The following is a 17,472-nucleotide window of genomic DNA, read 5'->3' on the forward strand; positions in this document are numbered from 1 at the left end:
AATGTGCAGTCCTTGGCACAGCCAAGATACTGCGCAGAACCCTCAAGCTCCCAGGCCTCTGGTAGAGGACCCGAGCTCAGAGGATAAGAACCACCCGTGGTGGGTGAGAAGGGAATTTTTTATATATATATATATATATATATATATATATATATATATATATATATAATATATATATATATATATATATAAAACTTATTTTCATCTTTGCTGTTTTATAAAAAAAAAAAGTTCCATCTTAGAACTTGATTTTTGTTGAACTGAAGAAAAGCTTTTCATGCCTAGTCGATGTTAAAATGCTTACAAAACATTGACTTAAAAATGATTTGGGTTTTCATTTTACACTTGCCTTTAACTTTAAGAATGAATGTGTCTAAATTAAAATTTTATGAAATGTATACTGTAATTCTTGTTTCAATAATGTAAATGTGAGACTTGGGTGATACGAATAAATAAGAAGGGAGAAATGTTATGTCTTTATCATGAAATCTTTTACACTCTTAGAAACAGTCTTAAGTCATTTAATATTTTGCATCTGATGTACCCATATATACTGTATAAGTTAAATAACTATTTGAATCATTCATTTATGAAATAGTCAATCATGCTATGAAAAAGAATTTTATTTAAAGCAGTAGTATAATCATTTTTTCCCCCATGTCATTAGTTTATTTATTTTTTTTAGAATTTTGTTGAAGCATGCGTGAAAAGCAATGTCTGACTTTAATTTGCACATTTTTATAGAATTATTTATTACCTTTGTCAGATTTGACATATTTCTGTGACCATTGTGGGTTTTCTTTTATTAACTGAGGAATATATACCACGTATGTATATAACGTACACGATTATAGATTAAATAAAAATGCACTGGATTATTCCAGTACATTCAAAAAAGATTTCGGATGTCCTGAACAAAAGATTTCAGGAGCAACAAAATCACAAATGTTTCATAAATAGCAAACCATGCATCTCTACAGATCCTGAGTGATCCATGTTATGCTTGGCATGCTTTTCATCTCAACGCTGCAGGCCATGTCACATGGCATGACTCCAAAACTCTTGCCTTATCACCACACTGGGTGTGGCGCTTCAGGAACATGAACCAACAGACGAATCCTCTGCCTGGCAAAACAGGTTCAGAGGAAAGCAGCAGCCATGGCGTCTGTTTCGTACTCTGAGGAACTGACTTGTTCTGTCTGTCTGACCATCTTCACTGATCCAGTCAACCTTCCTTGTGGACACTCTTTCTGCAGGCTGTGCATTTCAGAAGTGCTGTCCACACAGCAGCCCTGTCCACTGTGTGGGACAGCTGTAGCACTGGAGGCAGCAAGCCTCCCAACGAGCCTCGTTCTGAAGAGCCTGGCTGAGAAAGCCAAGGCGAAGCCGGACGAAGGGAAACGTCTGACAGCAGAGGTAGGGCATTATGTTTACGTGTGGAATCGTCTGCTAAAGGTAAACTGCTGAACTCTGATGTATTTAATTTAAATAGCCTGCACCACTGTGCATTTCATGACTTAAATTTTCAACAGCTGGATGACAACATGGACAGGTTGCAAAAAAAAGGATAAATTTATATGAATAATCATTCCTTAAAAAAAGGTGTTTGTATGAGAATAATTTATTTTAAAGATGCACAGGGAATAAAAAGGGACAGGGTGTATCTAAATTAAATGTTTGTTTTATTTTCTGTACATTCAGATATAACTTTTAAAGTGTCAGATTCATCTACCTAAGCATTTTCAAACAGTAAAAGAAGAGACAGAGACAATGAGTTTCAGATTTACTTGCGCAAGGACAAAGGATAGGAACTTGCTTCAGTTACAATTTGCTACCCTTTCTGAAGCAAGCTCTGCCTCACCCTCTCTTTTTATTTTCTTAAGGTGGTCCTTAGTTAAATTGCTGCTTCTTCTGTTCTCTTGAGTCACAGGCTTGTTACATCTATAGGCTGCCGTAAAGCAGAGTGCAAAGTTCAGAGTTCCAATTTACTTCCTTCTGTAGCAATAATGCAGGAATTGATCAACTCACATTCATATACTTTGACACTTAGCCTTTGGCTGCAGGTATCTCCTTCCAATTGGAAATGCTCATCGCTTCCTACAAACATCACTGAAAGAAATACATTCTGAAATAAACAGTCTAACAGTTCAGAAGGATGATTAGTGTTTATATAAGTTATTAATTTATAATGTTTATAAATTTATAAACCCATCATAAAGTTTAAAATGTTAATGTTCAATATTAAGTTTAAGAAGCCCTTAATGAAATAATTTGAGTCATAAAGCAAATAATGAATATTAAATGTGAAATCCTGGCCAAGTAGCCAGAAAAAATAACTTGTTACTAATAAGACAAGCAGTATGTAAAATAATAACAACAATTATGTAAACCTTAAGTTTAGTGAACTTTAAATTTCATATTATTAAAATGAAATTGATATTATTAATTGACAATTAAACCAAGTTTGTTCTGGTTTAATTGTCAATCTCATGTTGGTTTAGAAGTTGGTCTAACTGACATGTAAGTGAAGTAAGAAGTTTATATACATTGCATTAAAAAAATGCATCTAAGATTTTCTTGCATTATATTTGACATTAATTGAGATCATAAACATTATTTCTGTTCTCTAAATGCAAGTTAAATGAGAGAAATATGTTTTGTGTGCTTATTGTTCCCTTTTGTCATAAGTTCAGGCATTTATGCACAATAAACATGAGGGGAAAGCCCAGATGATGTCATAACTTGGTATGGTGCTAACGGATTAATTCATAATGTTTTAGTGTAATCAAGGCACACATCATTTAGTGTGTTTAAATGTTGTTTCAACATGGCTATAAAGTCACTCAGAATGAAAAAACCTCCCAAAAAGAAACAGAAATCCCAGATGGTAAATCCAAAGAACTGTAACTAAAACTCGGGTGGACAATTCAAAACGGTTGTACCGCTTTGGGTGAGAAAACTAAAACCTAGAAAGATTTTCAGGTAATAATTCTAGTAGATTTTATCAATAACTAAATAAATAATACCACTGATTGAAATATGCTTGCCAGGTCAGCATTTTGAGGGATGTAAACATTTAAATAAACAGATGGAGGAGACCTAATTATCATACTAACAGAACAATACCTGCAGGAGCCACGCTTATGTAAGAAAACGTGAATCAATCTGAATATTTTCACAAACCAAACACAGGGAAAGTTTTATGCTCTCCAATGACTTACGACAGAGAATTAAAGACATGCTGGGAAAATTTATAAAATAGAATCATGAGAACAATATTATGAAAATAAAGTAATAATATTACAACTTTATTCTCAAAATATTCTGACTTTGTTATCATATTATTATGATTTTATCCTTTTTTAATTTACTTTATTCTGTTAATTGCCTTCACAAAAACACCCAATACTATGACTTCATTCTCAACATACTATGACTTTTTTTTTATATTATTTTCTTAGTATAGCCCTAATACTCCATTGTACTAAACAACATTTTGTTTATTTAGTTTTTGTTCAGCAGGAGTAGTAGCTAGATTTTCATCTGAAGCCATTGCAAGTTAGTTATATCCTGAAGGGTCTGACCTTGTGATGGGTGTAACTCTAATCCTGCAGAAGCTCATAATGACAGTAATAATATGTTGTCCCTCCACTTTTGCTTCTTTTTTGAAAATGCAGTACAACCAATCAAACACTCAAATGTCACAATGTGTGTCTTCCAGCTGGCTGCACTCTGTCCTGAACATGAGGAGAAGTTGAAGTTATTCTGCATCACAGACCAGCAGCTAGTTTGCATCATATGCAGAGATAGTGAGGAGCATGAAGGTCACCAGTTTAAACCAGTCAAACAAGCTGCTGCGTCCCTCAGAAAACAGCTGGAGATGTTTGAGCAATGCACTGCCGATGATATTCATGCTATAGAAAGTCTTGCTGATGCACAAAAGGACGAAATGTTTAAAACCAGAGAGAAATCTCAGCAGCTGCTGGCTCAGATCAGCAAACAGTTTGAGGAGATGCATCAGTTTCTGAGGAGGAGAGAAAAGGAGATAAAGAGCGAGCTGAAGCACAAGGAGGAAGAAAACGTTGAGAAAATGAGAGAGACTTTCCAAGCTATAGCCGTGGCTTTGTCTGAGAGCAGAGAGCTGAAGGAAAAAGTCTCCACTGTTCTGAAAATCACAGAACCGGAGAGCTTCTTAAAGAGCTGGACAGAGGGGAAGAGCGAGGGGGCGCTAGAGTATGTGTTCAGGCCCAGAGTGAATGAACTCCAACTGGTGGATTCTTCTCTCTCTCTGGGGCCGTATGAGAGCCACCTGCAGTTCTTCATGTGGAAGGAGATGCTTCAGGTGATCCAGCCCCGGGCAGAGCTGCTGACGCTGAAAAGCGACAGTGAGGATCTGGTCGTGTCTGATGACGAGAGGAGTTTGTTCTGTAAACCCAAAGCACCACAACCCTTCGCATTCTCCAAATCACAAACATGTTTGCAGAGCCAGAAAATATATTCTGCACCGGTTTTTGGAGGCAGTTCTTCATTTGGTACAACTAATGACTTCATCCAAAACCCGTCTGGTGCTCAAGCCACTGTAGACTTACAAACTGCATCCAGTGTCATTGAGTTCGGAGCCGGGCAGCATTACTGGGAAATTGAGGTTGGCAGCAGAAACTATTGGGAACTGGGGGTTATACATAATCTCCTGAAATATGACGGAGTAAAATATGCCACATGTGGCCCGAATGTCACCACGGAGCTCGAGTTTGGAAACAGACCCAGAAAGATTGGGGTTTACTTTAACTGCTCTTCTAAAGAGCTCTCCTTCTATGACGCAGACACCATGACACACATCCACACTGTGAGCGCTGTCTTTCTGACCGCACCAGTGTCCGCACAGATTAACATCCAACACAGGCAGCCGGATCATAGTCCTGTCACTGTCTGCTGGTACTGAGCAGTACTGCAGTTCAGCAGAAATCACAGGAAGTTGAGCTCACAAAACAACTGAAAAGTACAAAACTGGACAAAATATGACCTAGAATTATACAAACTGTCGTGAAACATTAGGGGTGTTTGGGATCTGCTTGTGAAAAATATTTTCCCACAGCCATGTACACTTGTCTCAACAGATGTGTAATGTATATACAGGCTTTTGTAAATAATAATACAAAATAAAATATGTAAGATGTATTTGATTTTTACTGCGATTTGGAGAGAGAAAAACATAAGATGATTGTCTTCACAATCTAAGAGTCAATTGAAATGTTTTTTATTTGTTTTATTATTTCATCTTCCATGCAGCGCTTTATTGTTAACACCGGACGTCATGATGTAACTCTACCAAAATGCTCAAACAAATACAGTTTGAAGCAGAATAGAAATAAAAGATTTGATGAAAATTTTTTAAAACTTGAGATTTTGTCTGACTTGGACATTGAGTTTGACTGGATGTATTTATCTTGATGTCTAAAACGCCATCATTAATTGACGTTGAGACAAAACATAATGACTTAGAAGAATATGTTTGAACTTTCTCTGAACATGTTCTGTGTCTTATTCTCTGTACACAAATTAATAAATTTACTCACATATTATCACGTTTGGTGTGCTTTGTTCTTCTTTTCTGAAACTCATGTCAAATATTTAATATAAATACATAACCATAATATTTGATTGCAAAACTAATAATTATTTATGTTATTCTTTACTTGGATATGTTGAGATCCTGGTAATTTGACTTATTACTAATTTCATAAATTTATGACCTATTTTTCTAAAATTCAATACACTGAAAAAAAAAATATTTTTTTTTTTGCTTTATCAAATTGTGGTTTCACTAATGTTTCTTGTCTTTGGTATGATTTAACTGTGTTAGTATTTGGTTTTATGCTTGTTTTGATGGAAAAATGCCTCCTGCTTATACTTTTTGTTTGTAAAATTCAAAATAACTAAAATTATCAAGACATATTTATTAATCCCATAAAAAAACCCTGTGACTGTGACTGCAATTTTTCTTGATTCTCATTTGGTGTTTCAAACATGATTAAAAATTTAATAAAGACAACACAGTCACATAAAAAAGTATAAAAGGTAACTGAAAATATTTAAAACAATGTTCTACATGAAAGCTGGTGGTTACAAGTTTACCACCAGGGGGCAGCAGAATACAATATATGTTTACAGTGACCTCTGACTAAAAACAATGAAACTAAGAACTACCACATGACTTTACCTTCCAAATAATAGGAAAAAGAATATCTTTGCATTGCATATTCAGAAAAAATATTAGCCTGAGATTTTTAAATCTCGTCTAACTTCAGTGTATAATCACTGTTGCTTTCCTTTCTTCACTGCCAACATTGCAATAATCATTCACGTCAGCATTATCAAAATCCTTTATGTCAGTTTGTTGGGCTGGCCCCCTTTGCACCAGCAGGGTGTAGTCGATATGGTGGAGTACCGGCTGGAGTACAGGTAAACTACAACCACTGACTGCATGATACTAAAAAACAGTAAAGATGCAGCAGTGAAGAAAAAGATCACATCACAGGAGCTGGATGCTACGACCATGACGAGGTCAAATCATAAAGTAAAAATTAACAGTCTGTCTAGAAAATCTCAAAGACCAAGAAATATGACACAGCGCTCAGCCAAAACCATAAACAACCAACACTATATGAATGTTTTGTGTAGTGATACAGTGTAAGTAAGTGATTCATGCTGTATTAGCTTCGAATTAGAGAAGCCTGGTAGGAAGATCCATCCATCCACCCATCCATCCATCCATCCATCCATCCATCCATCCATCCATCCATCCATCCATCCATCCATCCATCCATCCATCCATCCATCCATCCATCCATCCATCCATCCATCCATCCATCCATCCATCCATCCATCCATCCATCCATCCATCCATCCATCCATGTTCTGGTTGATGGTCTTCCAGAATGAAGGCCTCTTTAGTCAGAAACAGTCTACGTTAGACTGTGGTCACCTCTAAATACATATGATATATAACCATATTTACAAAACAATATTGTTGAGCTTATGCTCAATAGAAAACGAGACGTTTCTACAAAAGTCATGTCAGGCAAATTTTAGGCCGTTAGCTTAGCGACAGTGGCAACAGCTTAGCTTAGCGATACAGGAAACCTTTGCTATTTGTTGAAAATCACTGCTTTCAGGGATGTTGCTAACATTTTTCAAAGATTTTTATAACTTATCGCCATGTTTTACTGTATAAGAAAGATTTGAATGGGGATTCCTGTTTTTCTAGCTAAAGAGGCTTGACCACACACGCATACAAACATTCATGAAATCAATGTATTAGAAACCACCTCAGGAGGAAAGATCAGCTTTTTCTTTCATCAGACACGAACTAAGGTCCATTTAGACCCTTTTTAAAATTCCACTTTGTGCTGGAGATGATCAGGCATAGGTCCTGCTCTGTGTGTGTGTGTCGTGGTCTCATTGTACCTCTAAGTAAGCTACTTCATTTGTTCAGCAAGAAACCGCTGCCTGGTTAACCCTGATTAATACCACTGAACAGTTATCTATGGTTTGGGCTGCGTGGCGCATGGTCCACCGTTGTGAACCTGCATGATATCTTCATTAATCAAAGCTAGGGCTGCTGTCTAGTTAGCATTCATCATAAACCGTATTATGATATTCAGATGATTCAGTGCAGAGCAGTGTGTGTGTGTGTGTGTGTGCTGAGCTGGCCTGGACAGAAAGGGAGTGAGGGCTGAAAGGGTTCGAGAAATCAATGCATGCTGAGGGGAAAGGCTGTTCTCAGCAGTAAGAGGTCCTGAGCTCAGTAATCGAGTCTTTCTCTGCAGAATTAATGAGAGTGTGCTTTTTTGTGCTGTACAGATATCTGTCGAAATCCACCCAGTTTTGTAGAAACTGACCGAGCACCGGAGAAGACGGAGATGCAGGGCTCGGGGGCTGAAGGAGGAAAGGGAAAGGTCAAATGTCAACACATGCAGCCACATACAAACATGCAGAGCTCAGTAAGTCAAAAAGTCCCCCATTGATCTATAGGACAAGTTTAAAATGGAAAGTTGGAGACAGGTGAGGCTGCTGCTCCTCATGTGGTTCCTGTAGGAAATGCCATCATTGCAATATACAGTATATATACAATATACAGTATATATACAATATACAGTGATGGCATTTGGAATGCGTAATGCACCAGCTAACTTTCAGCGACTGATGAACACAGTATTAGGAGACATTCAGAACTGCTAGTCTGGTTTAAATCTTATGTTTCTACTCATGTGAACGATGCATTTTCATATTCCAGGATTACTTATGGAGTAGCACAGGGCAATGCACTTGGAATAGGAACTTAACCTACAGAGAGCTTACACCTCAAAACAACCAGCAGTTGTATGAAGCTATGTCCATTAATGAATGTGATTGGGTGAATGTGACTGTAAAGAACTTTGAGAGTTCAGTATGACTAGAAAAGTACTATATGAATAAAGGATTTTCAAACAACGTTTACAGCGTCAATCATGGAGGGAAAGAAGTGGAGTGGAGACACAGCAGTGAAAAAGAAAGATCAGACTTTAATTATAAAGGAAGCTTTGGTCTTTCAGAGTTTGCAGCAATGTTGCAGACCTTCTATGAGTCTCTTGGGGAGAGAGCATCATCATCCCCTGTTGGGGTAGCAACATGAAGGATAGTAAAGTGGAAAATTTCCTAGTTCCTAAGTTTGTCCAAAACAATGTCCTTGGTGTTTTAATCTTCTCCTCTTGGTGCTTCTGGTCTTCGTTGTTCGTTTAGACATTGGCAACAATCACTCAGAAAATCTTGGCCAAGCCTGAACAGAGTTGGCAGCGGAAGGACGAGCTGTACCTCCAGAAACTGCAAGAGTTTATGTTGCACAAGCACAGAGTGAAAAAGAGCCTCCCCTGCAATCCACTTAGACTAGAACTTTGTATATTTGTCTCAGCGTACCAAATTTTATCACACAAAAAGTTTGTCCCATAACTTTAGAATGAGCTCAAGATCTATTTATTCTCCAAATCAATGCCTGATTTTCTGTCTCTTTAAGGTTACATGTTTATACTCTGTTATCATACAATTAACAGTATGATGGTCAAAATGTGACATTTGGAGCCTGAGATGAGAAGTTGGGGTGTTTTGAGTTCTGGGGCACCCCCTGGTGGACACAATAAGTCACTCATTTATTATTTTGTTTAGAACAGTATTCGTTTCAGAGTTTTTCAGATATGCAATATAATTCACTTGTAAAGATGTGGCAGGAAATGGAGCTTATGGGTTATGGAAAAACTTTAATTTGCCAACAGCAGATTTAACATACATACAGAAGACAAGCAAATACACCACTGATTTGTGTTTTACTGTATATGTAGTGCTACCCTCAGCCGAGGTCATCAAAAATACAAAGACATAAATGTTATTTGAAAGTATGCTTTCTCTTAACAAAGCTAACAAAGTCATAGCAATGAAGTTAGGATGCCACATTTAAAGAATGTAACCACTCTTCTGCTGAATGTGTGTATTTTTACCATTGCAATGCACCAGACTGACTGTAGTACACTCAAGAGGCCGAAACCAAGTAAAGCAGATATACAGTTTTCTTTACTACTAAACGTAATGAAGTATTTTTAAACAGAGACCTTGTTGGAACATATTCTGGCTGCATTCAAAGAAACACACCCACACACACACATACACACACATTGTAGGAATCAGTCATCACACTGAATCAAACACTTTGTCTTTACTGCTGCAGTTTTATTGTAACAGTTGGAAGTCCACTCAGGTTATTGCTCTGTCTCTGTGAGGAGGAGGCTGGGGAAATCTTTACAGTATTCCTTTATGAGCAGCAGGCACTCATGTGCATTACATGGTGTGGATAATGTGCCATGTAAAATGAAGGATTGCTTACAGCCGAGTGATGTAATACCCCACAAATAATCCTGTTTGGTCCTGACAGATATCACAATCTGAATCCGTCCCAGGCATCCATCTGCTTTATTGGCCGGCTGTTGGAGGAGAAGACGCGTGTGATAATATTGACAGTATTAAAGTGAGATGCTATATTTTTAGTGGGTAAGTAGAATAGAGGAGGGTGGGGGGAGCAGGAGGGAAGTCATTTTTACAGGATGACAAGTTCCAGACTTGATTGGTTCTGATGGTCGGGCATCTTTCAAGCTGATGTGCTGAGCTGGTGATGACAATTCACACAGGCTTGCACTTTTTTACGTCGAACACTAGAGGACCCACTCAGCTCTCGTAGAATCTTCTCCTCAGTCTGTCAACTCTGGAGGATGAGATATTAGTTGCTCCCATGGAAATTGCAAACGATTTCTCCCTGTTGTAGTAATCAAAAAGCTATTACTCAGAGAAAAACAGAGGGCGCAGTATGTATTTGTGTGAGCTGTTTGTATCACTGCTATACACAGTTAACTGTTAACTGGGACTGAATATTATTGTTTTAACATTGATCTTGGTGACAGACAACAGGAACAGAACGGCGAGTGGAGACAATGGACTCGGCCTGTTGGAGCCGCAGGAGGAACAGCAGATGAACTGGAAACGAAGCAGAAATTTGGAGCAGTTTTCCCCAACTGTATCTGACTGACAACATACTCAGATTTTAAGAAATGTAAATAGCATATTTGAAATAAATGGTTCTTGAAACAGTCAAATCACTCAACGTTTAATAGAATTTTAGCTGTGAAATGCCTGGAAAAAAACTTGGAGAAATATTTAAAAGACTGACGTAAAGTCTAATGATGATTTGTTGATTTATAGTCCATTTATAGTGGGGGAAAAATATTACTGATTCCTTGTGGAATCTCTCAGATTACTCATTGACAAAGAGCTCATCTGTCTTATTATTAAGGTGGATTTATTCCCATGTTAAGAGAAAAAATATGAACCAAACATCCATTAAAAAAAACCAAACACCTTCACTGATTGAGATCAGTAATAGAAAGCAAGACTCGACCTGAGACTTTGCGGTTAACCTGTTTTCAAGATGGCGTAAGACAGTTTTTCCTGAACAAACATTTTTTATGGAGCTGAGGTGTGGAGACTGGCTTATGCTTCATTTTAAGATACACTTAGGGCTAGTCCACATGTAATATACATTTTTATGTGTTTTGACCTCTTTCAAAAACTCATTTTAATGTCACAAAAAACGATTATTTATAAAAACACCAATCCAAGTGGAGATTTAAGAAAACACACGTTTTGCGTTTGCGTGTGTACATGGAGATTTTGGGTCCCCTGCATTGCAGTCTGCCACAAATAATCTGCTAACATTGATTTGGAATCAATCCGAGCTTCTTGACCTCTGCAGAAACGTGACCTCAGATGTCCCCTCACTCAGGTACCACAGCGCCTCCTGGCTGCTTCCTGGGACTCTGACAGCAATTGCACTGGGGGAAAATAAGTCCAGTGGCAGATTACAGGCTTTATCTTTATACTTGAGAGCCACAGCAAACTTGCCAAATGTCTGATGTGAGCTTTTTGGCAGGCAGGAATCAGACTGATGGATTACAGGTTTAACAGGCTTTAATGTCAGCGCACCGCAAACGAGATCGGGTATCAGACTTCTAATGAAGATGTCCTGGGATGAGCCCACCGAGACAGAGCTCATAGATGGGACATTGATCAGCAGCACCAGATGAAAGAGACACATTTACAGAGAATGGGCATGGCGACAGGACCGAGTGGAAGAATTCAATCAGTTGATTCAGGCCAACGACTTCATTCAGTTTGTAAGATATCTGCACGTGTGATCTGTCCCTATCCTCTCACTCTGCCTATCTGTGTGTGTGTGTGTGTGTGTGTGTGTGTGTGTGTGTGTGTGTGTGTGTGTGGCAGAAAGTAGGATGTTGTCCTTAAACTTATTACAGCAGGTGGAGTGCATTGAAAATCCATTCAGTGTTGCTGTCACAGCAATTCTCTTCCACTGAATTAAGAGGGGTCAATCCTACAAATCAAGAGATTACGCTGCAGGGAGATAGTGGCCTAACCGCTGAGTGGTGCACAGACAGCGTGCATGCTCACTGTTTGAATATGCAAAGCATGCAAGGTTGTAAGGAGACTATACGTTCAAGGAAGCAAAAATCACATCCACACCCTGGCATGTGAAACACACTGTGCAAGCCGCACACACAGAGTAAACCCTGTCTTGCGTGACCATGCGGTGGTTCCTCTTTACAGAGCTACTGGCAGCAGGAGAGGTGGCCGCAATTGTGCTGAGTGGAACAATCTCGAGTTTGGGGACCTTGGCATTCATCACACACACACACGCGCACACACACAGGCAAAAGCTGCAGCAGCCCTGCGGCTGAGCCCGCTTTAATTATTACACGGCTGGCTAATCAATAGTAAGGAAGCTAATCCTATTTCATCCCTTCATATTCATTTATGTTGGTGTCAGAGTTAAACTACCACTGATGCCATTAACGGGATGGCGTACAAGGTTCCAGGTGTGTGAGTGATCCTCTTTCTGTGTCATCATGAGGCACTTATTATTATTATTATTATTTTGCATTCTTGCTTGTATGAAGGAACTAGGTTCCTAAATACACCCAGTTGCTTTGAAATTTTTTTATTAGAATAAAAAAAAGATAGAAAAAACCCCTAAAGGGACATTTATTGTCTGCTATTTTAGTAAAACCATCTACATGTTTAAAAGATGAAATTTAGTAGGACAATGTCCATGTCAGTGTGTGAAGTTGGATTAGCTTGATGGCAGTATGAATCCGTCCAATCAGCTGGGACTTGCCAGTCCACTTTGGGTGTCTTCACTCCTGGTAGTTCAATAGAAGTGGTTTGACTGGAAACCAAAATTGCAACATTTGCTCCACTTTTATCTGGGGGGGTTTGCTTTCACATTGCACTGTGAAAAGAACTAAAACCTTTCGAAAACTTGTTCTCCTCCACCCCTGTGGGGGCGCTGCAACCTGAAATACTGACTGAGTGACACAAAAACCTCTGAAGTGTAACTTCTTTTTTCAAGACATGTAAACAGAAATGGAGTGGTGTCAGATTTCAGTGGTCATAGGATTTCTCTTTGTCTTGCAGAAATATAGACATTTAATACTTGGTAATTTTAATGTTGTGTCCATTCTTCTTAAGTTGTTGTATCACCTGCATTTCAAAAGATGCACAAAGTTTGGTCTGATTTGGACTAGGTAAACCAGAGATGTTTATGTTCAACTTGAAAGTGTTTCAGTTGTGTAGTTCAGACCTTCACTGGAAGACGTGTATTCTGACATACATGAACGTGTTCTCTTGCGGTCCGGCTTTCTGTCTCCACAGTAGCTGCATGAGAAACCTCAATGTCCCCAAATAGCAGAGCTTGGTGATGACTCTGAGTCCTCAATGTTTTTGTTGTGGTGTCACTTTTCAAAGTTGCACTGCAGAATGTTGCATTGCATACTTAAATCAACAAATTAACATTCTGCATTTGTTCAGTTATAAAACGACACATTATAGTTTGGTACACCTGCATCCCGAACTCACAGAGCTGCACAGATTATCTTTGGTCAATTACGTGTACTATTACACCCCTGGTGATTGTGACTCTTTTTTTGTGAAACAACCCGCATTACCATGTAATATTGTACAATAAACCTGCACCATCTCAAACCAATGTTGTTGATAATTTTTGTAATAAATTTTTTAATTTGCATTAGGACAAAACAATGCATACATCTGCTAAAAAAAGCATTTGTTCATATGCTTATATTTAAAAACATTACTTGGCTCTTTAGCCAAAGTTCTTGAGTTATTGCAGAACCCTGGTCTGTGTGTGTAAAACTTTCTTAGGCAGTAGTCAGATCAATATAGCTGTCTGTAATACTGATGTCCAAGTGGGTCAAATAGAAAGAGATACATAGATTAATTGTATTAGAACTGGGTTAGAATTGAAAATGTGAAAATACATAAATAAACAAATATCTCTTCAGGTTTGAGTGGTACAGTGCAAAAATCTTATCATAAGGTATTAAAATGACAAGTATGACATCAAAACGATCAAAATACTCTTCCAAAAATACTAATCTACAGTCAAATAAGTCGACTTTGTGCTTGATGGCCACCACCGCTCTCCATCATCTCAGCTCATTTTGCAGTCAAACTGTATTCCAGAAAGCGCCCCTCCTCCAGACTGCAGCATCTCAAAGGGCCTCAGCACCGTCTGCCTCAGCTCCCCGTGCTTCCCATAATATTTCTTCAGTCACGTCTGATGAAGTCAGGGTTTCAATTTACTGTAGGCTGGTCCCGCCATTGTGATGAAATACAGTGCTCAGCTGTCAACGGGGAAATTTTAATCTGAAGTAGCTTTGTCATAGACTTTCTCTGTGGGTTTTTAGTGTGAAATTGAATTGCTGTCATTACTGCAGCCCGGGTGCTAACTACAAAGGGAATAATGAATGTTTGAACCAGTCATCCTTCTCCTTTTAGTCAATGTGTTTGTTATCTGTTGAATGGGGTTGTTTCCGAAGATGCAGACAACCTCTGTCACACTGGTTTCTCCTCAACAGGCAACAACCTGTTGAGTCGATAAGAGCAGAATTCACCAACTCATGCAACATAAATACCCTGCAAGACCATCATTTTATGTTTTAAACTGCAAATACTTGAATAAACCCTTTTAACCCTGGGCCAACATGTGTCCAGGCCATAACCTCCAGAGGGTAACCTTGTGTTTCCCAGCAGTGGGCTGGGTCAAAGGTCAAACTGTTGCTTTTTCTCTTCATATTTTGCTAATGAGGCATTTTTACAAAAGATGAAAACTTTTCAAATATGGATTTTCTTTTTGCATGTTTGTCACACTTATGTGTTTCAGAACATCAATCCAGTTTCAATATCAATCAAAGATGTAAACACAAAATGCAGTTTTTTAGTGAATATGTTTATTATTAAGGGAGGAAAATGTCCAAACTGAATGGCCCTGTGTGGAAAATCAAATGTCTGCCCTGTTACATCACACCTGAGTTCACTTTCTCTAGTCAGCCATTCTTGATTACTGCCACATCTTTTCCCAACTAAGACATCATTTAAATAGGATCTGAACAACAAAGTGAAGAACACCAAAAGATCCTCAAAAGATGAAAGAAATTCAGGAACAAATGAGAAAGAAAGTCAGCATCAGCCTGGAAAGGGTTACAGAAATGTTTCTAAATCTGTGGGACTCAGTCAGAACTAATTGAGGAGGTCACAAAATACCTCACAAGATCCATAAAACCACAGGGTTATTTAACTCACTTAACTGCGTTAAGGTCAGAGGTCAGACCTCCGGTATAAAAAAGAGACCGAGTGAAAATGACCTGAAAGATCTGCTGAGCAAAAATAATGTTAAGGCTTCTCTCGGTTCTTTCAGAGACTCTTGATGATTCCCAAGACTTTTGGAAAAACATTCTGTGGACTGACAAAGTTGAACTCTTTGGAAGGTGTGTGACCCGTTACATCTGGAGTGAAACTAACACCCCTTTTCTGAAAAAGATCAAACCAGCAGTAAAACATGATGGTGGTAGTGTGATGCTATGAGAAATGGACCCATGAATTCTACTGTCAACCAAATCATCCTGGAGAAGAAAGTCCGGCCGCCTGTCGTTGACCTCAAACGGACACCTACTTGGGTTCTGCTGCAGAATCAGTCTGTCGTTGCTCCCACGTTGCATTTGTGTCGCTGACTTTTCAGCAGTCGATCACAATGAGCACGCATGTAGCTACATGGACACAAGTGTTTATCTGCAGGGAAGGTTTGAGAAGACAGAGCATATACACATGAACAGGAAACAGAAGTACTGATCCATGCCAACTTTCTATGATAAAGAAAAGTTAAAAAGACAATAGCAGCATTAGCTCCTTTGGTATCTTCATTCAGGAGACAAAAGTAAGCCATTTTTCCAAGTTTTATGCATTGCACAGTCAGTTGACATAAGAGCTTAACCAATAGCAATGTCAAGAAGAAAGAAAAAGTTAGAACAGTGGCCCCCTGCAGCGTTCTTATTCAGCATCCTGACTCTGGTTTTGTATCTCTCGTCTTCCCATGGAGTAAAATGCAGATAATTGCTGTACTGATAGTTGGGTAGTTACAGATAATGTTGCCCCCAGAAGGCCTTTAAATAGACCACACTCATCACTGTCTCTATCTCCGCCACCTTCTTTACATTGTGTAATCCTCCCGCTACCCCCAACTATCCACCCCAAAGTCTGTAAAATTCACCCCACACTCTCCCTGTCATAACGGTGGAGGGGTCTACAGGTTGAGGACATAATATTTTACAGCTGGGGTTATTTGACTTTCCAACCTGTGACCCAAATAAGAAAATTATAGTCTAATCCTGAGGTCTGAGTTCATTAAAATATATTAGCTCTCATGACATCATGGGACCAACCTCCAGCTGCAGGCCTGGGACCTGTCCTTCTTCTGATGCCGAGCTTCAAAATCCATTTTAATAAGATACTTGGCTGGATTTTATTTAGGTATAAAGCACATTATCAAACTATAAAGTTTTATTTTATTAGATGACCATGTCAGAGTAGAATAAGGAATGGAAATTAAGCAAGTCAGTGGCTTAGCGCAGCTGTATGTGTCACTGGTTTAGTCAATGATGATAAAGTCTCACTAAACCTTTCACATGCTCCATGGGTAGCATTTCTATGTGCAGAAGTCTCATAAATGCTGGCTTGTTAACCAACTCATCCTGATGCCAGAACCCGGCCTCATCATTTAACTTCCAGCTAAATATTCGGACTGTTCACATGCAACCGCTTCCTGGAAACTGCTGGTATTTTCAGATGTTGATTGAGGAAAAAGTTCCACGTTTATATGACAACGCCAGGACACCTCGAGTACGCTGTAGTTGCCATGCTTGGCCACTATATGGCACTGTGATTTTAGCGCTTGTATGCACTTTTGACCTTCAGCTTCACCTAAACAGTAACCCGTCTCTAACACGTCTCTATCTCCAATGAACAAAGAACTTGTGTAATATATATTCCTTTTCACAAATTGTTCTAAACTGAACAGGTTAAGGAGCAAAATGTAAATAGAAACTAAATACTTGGTTTAAACCTTGATATTTAGTTCCAAACTAAATATTTATCAATTAATCAACCAAATTTTATGCATAAAGAACATTTCAACAACATGGCATTTCAAAGTGCTTTTACATCATAAAAAGCACAAAAAGACAAAGTCATGAAACACAGAATCAACAATCAAAACATTACATTAAGTCAAGCATCAGCCTTAAATTTGTAGTAGATCACAAATACAACTATAAACAGGTGTTTAAAGTTTTAAGTCGAGATTTATCTAAGTATTTAGTTTCTAAAAATATAGTTTGTTTGCAGTTGTACATTTAGTCTAAAATAATTATTATTTTTCCTACATATATTGCTAAACATTTAGCTTGCTAATAAAATATTTGGATTGCTAACTAAATAGTGGTTCTTAGCTAAATATGTAGCTTG

At 38.4% G+C, this 17,472-nt stretch overlaps 1 protein-coding gene across 1 annotated transcript; it reads left to right on the plus strand.

Moving 5' to 3' along the window:
- The first annotated feature begins 763 nt into the window (after positions 1–763).
- LOC129371605 (nuclear factor 7, ovary-like) lies at positions 764–5,582 on the plus strand. Its single transcript, XM_055048290.1, has 2 exons — positions 764–1,416; positions 3,722–5,582. Exons 1-2 carry the CDS (start codon positions 1,159–1,161, stop codon positions 4,940–4,942), a joined length of 1,479 nt encoding a protein of 492 aa, XP_054904265.1. The 5' UTR covers positions 764–1,158; the 3' UTR covers positions 4,943–5,582.
- The last annotated feature ends 11,890 nt before the right edge of the window (positions 5,583–17,472 follow it).

Source organism: Poeciliopsis prolifica, unplaced genomic scaffold (assembly GCF_027474105.1).
Source record: "Poeciliopsis prolifica strain line A6 unplaced genomic scaffold, Auburn_PproV2 SCAFFOLD027, whole genome shotgun sequence".
Classification (NCBI taxonomy): Eukaryota; Metazoa; Chordata; class Actinopteri; order Cyprinodontiformes; family Poeciliidae; genus Poeciliopsis; species Poeciliopsis prolifica.